Raw genomic sequence first — 9,258 nt, forward strand, 5'->3', positions numbered from 1 at the left:
GAAGTCCGGGGACAGGAAGCAGTTAGGGAGTGGGAAATCAAGAATTCGGTTTTGCTGTAGTTGTTAGCTGCTGTTGAGTTGGCCCCTGACTCATGATGACCCCGGTGGAGTGGTTACAGAGTAGAACTGCTCCATAGGGTTTTCTTGGTGGTAATCTTTACAGAAGCAGACTTCCAGGCTTTTTTGCAAAGCTGCAGAGTGGGTTCGAACCTTTAGCCTTTGGGTTAGCAGCTGATCGCAAATTGCTTGTGCCACCCAGGCTCCTTGAATTTAATTTTAGGCATGTTAATTTTGAGATGCCTGTTAGACATCCCAGTGGAGATGTTGAATAGGTGGAGTGGTATATGAGTCTGAAGCTTTGGGGAGAGGTCAGGACCAGAGAATTCAGTAGTGGGAGTCACTGCCATAAAAAGTATTAAAAGTACAGGACAGATGGAGTCTGTTTAGGATGTGTAGATAGAACTGAGAGCATAGATGTGTAGATAGAACTGAGATAATCGTTTGGGTTTATGTTTACCTAAAATGCCTAATCTAAGTACATTACCTTACTTAAAAGTTGAGGATAAAATATAATGATAGAAATAACAATCCTACTTATAATTTAAGGAGGCCTGGTGGCACAACGGTTAAGTACTTGGCTGCTAACCAAAAGGTAGGTGGTTCGAATCCACCCAGCAGCTTTTTGAGGGAGAAAGACCTGGTGATCTGTTCTCGTAAAGGTTAAAGCGTAAGAAACCTTATGGGGCAGTTCTGATTCTGTCACGTGGGTCATTAGGAGTCGAAAATCATCTCCACTGCATCTAACAACAATAAACCAAAAAAAGAAAAAAAAAAAACCAAACCAGTTGCCACTGAGTCGGTTCCGACTTAGAGTGACTGCATAGGACAGAATAGAACTGCCCGCAGAGAGTTTCCAATGAGCTGCTGGTGGATTCAAACTGCTGACCTTTTGGTTAGCAGTCGTAGTTCTTAACCACTGTGCCGCCGGGGCCCCAACAACAATAACAATTATAATTTAATGAGTATCTACTACACGACAGGTACCATTAGTAGCTTTCAACATTGTCTCTAAGACTAAGAACTGCACTTAGAGCAGGTATTGTTGTTCTTTTTTCAATGGGAGGAAACAAAGATTCAGAGAGGTCCGTGATTGTTCCCCTGTGACCCAGCGAGAAAGCGATAGAGCTAGATTTAAAAAACAACCAGAGGCGCAATTCCAGGTGCTCCCTCCTACGTCTCTTTCATAAATCATATGCCATTTCCAGACTTTTGAGTTTACAATATCAACATCTACAAAGTTAAGTAACGTTGGTAGAATAAACAGTAACATATGACACAAGGCAAAATGTCGGTACTAAATTAGACCTGTTCTGTGAACTTGCAGAAGAGAAAAATCACAACGGGTTAGAGTTATCAGGGCAGGCTACTTGGAAGAGGTGGAAGCAAATGATAAAGAAGAGTTAGGGAAGGAAGGTTTATAGATAAAAACTGACATAAATCCAGTCCCCAAATGTGAGGATTAATCAAATCCCCACTTTCCCACTTCTCCATCATCTCTGACACCAGTTGTCCAGAGCTAGGTAGATCTCACAAGTTAAAACAACGCCGTCCTTCGGATGGCCAAACAGGCAGCCGAAGGTTTGGGAGTCCACACGACACCCTTGCTTCCGACCTGCTGGCCACAAGTTTGGAGTTTTCCTACTCCCCTTTGAGATGCCAGCCACAAGCTGGGGGCCTTCTCTGGGTTCCCTCACTTCCACCTGCTGGCTCCCACTGCTCCTTTGGGTTCGATAATTCTCTGGAATGATTACAGATTTATTACAGCAAAAGGACAGAAATCAGGATCAGCATAAAGAAGAGTCACATGGGGTGAGATACAGGATTCCCAATGCAAATCTTCTGTGTCCCAGAAAGGGCAAGCTGCTGCCTTAGAGGTGTCTTTCACCAACCGTGAATCTCCTGGTGCTTCTGGGTCCTGAGACCGCTGGCTTCATTGGGTAGTTATAACTGAGGCCTCATTGCATATGCGTGATTGAATCATGCTCCCCTCCTTGAGGTCAGCTGATCTCCAGCTGTGGTCCATATGGCTTGGTTAACCCCCCTGCTCATTAGCAGGAATCCTCTGGTATAGTCTTTAGGCCTAGATAACAAAAGGCACCTCAGTCGCTCAAGACATTTCCAAGATTATCTCTCAGGAACCAAGGACAAAGGCCAAATTGCTCTTTGTAAGGTGATTCATGCTCTTACAGAAGGAAAGTATTCCAGCGAAGGTTTTCTTCTCATATTTCAACTCACTGCAGGATGTTTAATCAAAGTCGGAGCTGACATTTTGAGAGGTCTCACAGCCTGGAAATATGTTCGTCTGCCATTTGCATGGATAGGAGGAAGTCCACCGCGGCGGGCAGAGCGCAGTTTCTGGAGGAGGTGGCTGCTGTAGACAATTGATGCCCCAGGAGAGGCTCAGGGGTCACTGCAAGGTCTCATTCGTAGTGAAAACATTAGAGTCAGTGATGACTGACCGAGTGGTTTCCCTAGATAAGTTGCAAACACTCAGCCACAGCAAGAAAAAAAAAAAAGATGTCACTCCAAATGGAGACTAAAGAGTCATAGCGAAAAATTATTTGAACTGGATTGCTAACCAAAAGGTTGGCAGTTCAAATCCACCAGCTGCTCTGAGGAAGGAAGATGGGGCAGTCTGCTTCCATAAAGATTTACAGCCTTGGAGACCCTGTGGGGCAGTTCTACTCTGTCCTCTAGAGTGTTGTCAGTTGGATTTGACCGGATGGCAGTGGGCTTGGTTTCGTTTGGGACACGAGGATGGGCAAACAAACTGGACTTCATGTTAATGCGCCTTAGTAACGATCTCCTTAAATACCCCACGATGGACTTTCCATTGGCTTTGGCTGTGAAGAGAGGCAGGCCATGAGAGTCAGGATCCAGACTCTGGATCCTAGGTGTACTTTAGAATCCCCTTGGGAGATTTTTTTAAGTGTTCAATGCTTGGTGTAGACCAGAGATTCTAATTTAATTAGGCAAACAGGGGCTTGGCTCTCTGGATTTGTGTGACTTCCCCAGATGATTCCAATGCGTGACCAGTCTGAGCACCACTGCATTCATTACACGGTGAGGGAGAAACCGTATAAAAAAAAAAATCAGGAGTTTGGTGTTCTCAGAGGACAGTGAGCAGATTACTCTGCCTGGAATGGAGTTTGTAAGGGGAATAATGGTAGAAACACTTGACCAGCTGTACTGGGGTTACATTATGGACAGCCTTGATACTAAATTGTCAATGCAAGTGTCCATTATTCAGGCATCAAAATCGGCAAAAAAATCTAGTCATTATTGACGCAGAAATTAGCCTGGCTTACTGTGAATGTGGGTCACATTGCATATGTCTTTGATGTTATTGAAACCCTTGATTATGTGTGTGAATAGCTGACCTTTTGAATAATCCAAAGGAATGATCCAATCTTTAAGACTAGAATATTATCAAATATCAAGGTTAAGTTTTTCTTACTTTATACACTTAAAAAGTTTAAAAGATCATAATCAAATTGAGAGAATGAGGTCGAAGAGAATATACCTGATTTTTCTAATATTTTAAAGGATACGTGCATGTATGGTAAGAGCCTATATGTGTCCATATACACAAAGGTATGATTAACTTCGTGAAATTTGGGTGCCTTTCCACTGAGTTCAGATTTACAAGTCAAACATTATCACAAATAAAAATGAAAGCATATGAATGTTGAGAAAACCCGTAGTATTCTAATCAACCCTGTATTTTTAACATTAAATCTTTTAAGGCTGTTTTTTTCTCACCCTGTGATACAGTCTACGAGTTTATGCTCCATTCTTTGCAAATGTAAAATTTAGCCATTAGATACATTTTATTGCAATCCTCTAATCACATATCGGTTGGAGAAAAGAACTTGACGCTATATCCTCCAGAATTTCTTTTCTTTCAACTTGGATAACAATCATGTAGTTTTACGGGTATTACAATACCTGCAAAGACATTCTGTTCACTGATCATTTTTTTGTATATTCCATTTTTATTGTATTTTGTATTCTATTGCATCATATTATGTTTTAATTGAATTTACCATGTATCATGGATTGACATGGTGGCTCCAACAATGGGCTCAGACACAGCAGTGACTGTGAGGGTGGTGAGGGACCGGGCAGTGTTCCGTTCTGTCGTACGTAGGGTCACTACGAGTCGGAACTGACTCAATGGCATCTAACAACCACAACAACGTATCAGGCACTGTGTCAATTCCCATCGAAAAGAGATAAAAATGGAAAAAATAAACAGCTTACAATATTGATTTTTATTGCACATTTACCATTTTTATTCACAGTGCTGACAAGCGGGGACTTGACCTTGGAAGCAGCGTAGCGCAAAGGTCACATGCCTTGTGGGCCAGGAGTATCCCTGAGCTTGCCAATCAAGTTTGATATATTGCTTATTTTTGAAAATTAAAAAAAATTAGAAATATTTTTTTCTTATAAAAATAGCAGTGTGTACTTGTAGAAAACTAAAAATAAATTTATTTCTCCAGCCTCCAAAAATCGCAATTATCACCCTGGTGTAAAATATATATCTTTATCTGTAGGGAGCAATTTGAACCTATAAGAATTCAGTTTGAAATCTCTCTCCTTTCCATTTAACAATATACCATACACGTTGCCATGATGCTGGCTATCATTTCACTCCATTAGCTATTCCATTATACGAATGTGCCTACTTCTCATGTACGTGGACTTTTGAGCTGGTTCAGTTTTTTTTTGTGTGTTATAAATAATTCTGGAATAAAATTCTCACCGGCCTCTCTATTTAGAATCTTGGAAAAATTTGTAGAATTTTTATTGGCATCCCAAACTGCAGGCATCTCTTCTGGCTTTTGATAAGCGTTCTCCCCTTGCCCTCTGTGTAATGGCACCCCCGCTAGAAGGATCTGAGCGTGTCTTTCTGCCCTTCCTAATTGTGGATGGTGTCCTTTTTTCATCTGTCAAACATAGTAGGTGAAAAATAGTTTCTCGTTATTTATTTAGCGTTTCCTTGATTATCAGTGTTGAGTGGTTTTTCAGAAGCAAATTCGCCATTTTCATTTCTTCTCTTACAAATTACTTGTTTATTTTCATTGCTCTTTTATCTATTGGGTTGTTGGTATTTTTATTATTTATTTCCAGGTGTCATTGACTGGGGACTTTTTCTATGCTCTTGTCTAGTGAAGTGCTTTCTGCACATGAAAGCATTTTCTTCAAGTAAAAACCTAAGGAGGGAGTAGACACTTAGAATCATTGGAGGAATCCTGAGGACACTGGAATTGGAGAACAGCTGTTCAGCTGAGAAGCAGTAAGCAGGGACGTTAACCCAGGTTTATCTAAACACAACGCTAGTGATCTTCCCAGGACACGTTCTGTCTTTATGCGCTCAGGATGCTGACCTTATGTTCTATGTTGCAAATTCTTCTTCACAGTTTACCATTCATTTGTGTGCGCTTTCTGTGCCACAGCCTTTAGCTTTTCATGAAGTCAGGCTTAATGATCCTCCTCTGCCGTGATGTTATACGAATTTCTGCTTAATATTTTCTTCTATTTGTTTCTGAGGCAAACTTGAATTTTATTGCCTTTCAGATGTGCTACTGAAAGAATCAAAGTGGACCAAGATGTTCTTCGGAGAAGGTCAGGCCTCCTTGTCATTCAGCCACCTAAACAAGGATGACGAGGGCCTCTATACCCTGAGAATCGTTTCAAGAGGAGGCGTGAGTGAACACAGTGCCTTTCTGTTTGTGAGAGGTAAGGATGTGTGGGTGTGAAGAGTGTTACAGCAAAGATCTAAGAATATGCAAGAGGGTGAGATGTTGTAAAGACAAAGAAAGTTAAAGGAAACTGAGCAAAAGGAACATGACATTTGAAAAATTATTTTTGCTTCTTAGAAACTTAGCTGGTAGTGAAGTAGATTTTTTTTTAGGTGCACAAGCACATTAAATTGCATCCTGACAATAAATAGATGAAATAAGTAGTATATAATTGGAATAGATTGGAATCATAATTTTTTTCTAATAGTTATGAAATTACCAGAATTTATGAAATGACTCCTAATACTATATCCACATGAATACACCTGACTTACTAATTCTTGAGGGAATTCAGCACCAGAGTGGGGTCCACAGGCTGACACCTCTGGTTGGGAACACCAGAGACAGAACTTCCTTATGTCTCCCTGCTATCTCTTTCGCTCCCTCTAGACTTTCGCTTAAAAAGAAGAGACAATGATGACAGCCACTGTTATTATCATTACCACTACCTTTAGTTAAATTAGTGTTTAAGATGATAATAATAATAATGGCAGCTAAGATTTATACCTAAGATCCTAATAAATTATGAATAACATTGCGAAGAATGGGAATTCCAAAACACTTAATTGTGCTCAAGAGGAACCTGTACCTAGACCAAGAGGCAGTCGTTTGAGCAGAGCAAAGGGATATTGTATGGCTTAAAATCAAGAAAGGTGCATCAGGGTTGTATCCTTCCACCACACTTATTCAATCTCTATGCTGAGCAAACACCCCGATAAGCTGGACTATATGGAAGAGAAGGCGGCAACAGAAAGGGAGGAAAACTAACAACGTGTGCCATGCAGATGACACCACCTGACTGACTGAAAGCGAGTAGGATGTGAAGCCCTTACTGCTGAGGATCAAAGACTACAGCCTTCAGTACGGATTACACCTCAACATAAAGAAAACAAAAATCCTCACAACTGGACCAATAAGCAACATCATGATAAATGGAGAAAATATTAAAGTTGCCAAGGATTTTATTTTACCTGGATCCACGAACAATGCCCACGGAAGCAGTAGTCAAGAAATCAAATGATGTATTGCACTGGGCAAATCTGTTGCAAAAGATCTCTTTAAAGTGTTCACCTGACCCAAGCTGTGGTGTTTTCAATTGCTTCATAAGTATTTGAAAGCTGGACAGTGAATAAGGAAGACCAAAGAAGAATTGATGCCTTTGAATTATGGTGTTGGTGAAGAATACTGAATATACCATAGACTGCCAGAAGAATGAAAAAAATCTGTCTTGGAAGAAGTATAGCCAGAATGCTCCATAGAAGCAAGGATGGTAAGACTTCATCTCATGTACTTGGGACACGTTATCAGAAGGGACCAGTCCCTGGAGAAGGACATTATGCTTGGTAAAGTAGAGGGTGGGCAAAAGAGAGGAAGACGTGCAATGAGATGGATTGACACAGTGGCTGCAACGATGGGCTCAAGCATAGCAAGGACTGTGAGGATGGCGCAGGACTGGACAGTGTTTTGTTCTGTTGTACAGAGGGTTGTTATGAGTAGGCACTGACTCAATGGCCCCTAACAACAACAACGACAAGATTTACAGAATGTTTTTTGTCAGGCAAAATGTGAACTGTCCTACTTGTATTGTCACATTTAATCCTCACAACAGCCCTATGAAGTAGGCTTTATAAATCTTATTTTATCAAAAGGAAAACAAAGTTCAGAATAATCCAGGCAGTGTCAGCCTATCTATATAAATTATATATAATTGTATTATATAAGATATGTACGTATTTGGATTATGTAAAATTTACACACAGATGTATTTCCAATCCTGTAAGAAAATATTACTGTTTTCATTTTTCAAATGACGATATTGATGCTCTCCTCTAAGGTGGAGGAGCCAGGATGAAATTTCGTAGGAACCTGGAGCTTGAGAGTTTCCGTTTGCAGAGTCCCGGTCGCAGTCTTTGGGCATTGTGTGACCGCTCAGAAGAGGACTCGGTTATGCTTGGTTTAGAAGCTGTCCGGGGGCCAGTCGGTGCCTCTGCTCCAGGACGTGCCCTCTTTAGCCTCTGGGATTAGAGTCAGTCTCCTCTCTAAGGCACAAAACCTGTTGCCGTCGAGTCAATTACGACTCATAGTGACCCTAAAGGACACAGTAGGACTGCCCCATAGGGTTTCTAAGGAGCAGCTGGTGGATTCGAACTGCTGACCTTTTGGTTAGCAACAGAGCTCTTAATCACTGTGCCAGTGGGGCTTCTCGAAGGTGCACGGCTGAACTATTATTAAGCTATCAAAATACTCTATTCAAGTGGGCTGATAACTACTGTCCCGGGTCTTTGAGTGCTCTATCTCCCTGGACACTCAGAGCTCCCTTCCCTCCAGCTCGAGAGCTGTGGCTGCTGTCCATTTGGATTGGCCAGGACCCAGCCCTTATCTACTGTTCAGTGTTTTGTTCACCTTTATACCTACTTCCAGGTCCCGAGCTTATGTGTGATGATCATAATGTTATAAGTGCATGATTTTTCCACTCCCAAGCTGGATCAGTTAGATTGGAGGATAAAGGAAAGGCTGTATCATTAGGAAACACTTTATCTTAAAAAAAAAAACAAAACCAGAATAGAACAATGTAAAACAATCAAACAAACCAATACATCTCACCTTCTCCACCACCATGAGATAACACAGACTTGCAAGGCTTTCATTTTTGATGCTTTGAGAAAGTTTTACCATTTTTATTAGGTTGGCATTAAAATGTACCTTCCATTCTCTGTATATACCTTCTGGGAAGATGTTTTCCCCATAAAAATGCAATAAATACAACATAACTGAAATTGCCTTGCTTATTCAGCACCATTAACAGGGAGAAAATAATGCAACTATGGGGGAGTTTAACAGTTCTGATTATGTTCTGAAGATTTTGAGAGCGAGAGAAAATAATTGGCTCAATCTCAAGAAATCCATAGCTTTTAATATGCTGAGGAGACTCAAACAGGAAACTGTATAATGCTTCCACTGCTAAGAACGTATAACGTAACCGTGGTTACTGAATAAATACACATTTTAGATAAGGAAATTAAATGTTCGGTGTCTTAACTTTCTAAATAGCTCTGTGGTCTTCAGTGCAGCTGTAAATAAAATGGGAAAACAAAACCTAATTGCATTATGATCATAAACAGGCTGTGAAATAAACAGAGTATTGACCCAAACAATTGCTCACAAACTGCCAAAATTTTTTTTATAAACCTCAAGTATTCTAAGGATTTTGAAATACAGAAGTATCCAAGGTAATATTTCTCAGATGGTAAAAAGACCAAATTATTAGTATCATTTTCTCAGTAAATCTTTGATAACATGAAATCAAGAAAAGGTGAGCTTCAATTGTGGGTCCATTTAAGTAAAAACAAACTGGCATTTGTTATAGGCATTTCAATGTTCTGAGTTTTTT

At 40.5% G+C, this 9,258-nt stretch overlaps 1 protein-coding gene across 1 annotated transcript in view; it reads left to right on the forward strand.

Annotated features, from left to right (window-relative positions):
* The window catches only part of MYOM2 (myomesin 2), a 35,196-nt gene extending 28,432 nt beyond the window's left edge, over positions 1-6,764 (forward strand). Inside the window, exon 9 of the mRNA XM_023728315.1 lies at positions 5,644-6,764. Coding sequence (XP_023584083.1) covers positions 5,644-5,825 — 182 coding nt within the window. The 3' untranslated portion in view covers positions 5,826-6,764. The remainder of the gene's footprint in view (positions 1-5,643) is intronic.
* Positions 6,765-9,258: the final 2,494 nt, after the last annotated feature.

Source organism: Trichechus manatus, unplaced genomic scaffold (assembly GCF_000243295.1).
Source record: "Trichechus manatus latirostris isolate Lorelei unplaced genomic scaffold, TriManLat1.0 scaffold00023, whole genome shotgun sequence".
Lineage (NCBI taxonomy): Eukaryota > Metazoa > Chordata > Mammalia > Sirenia > Trichechidae > Trichechus > Trichechus manatus.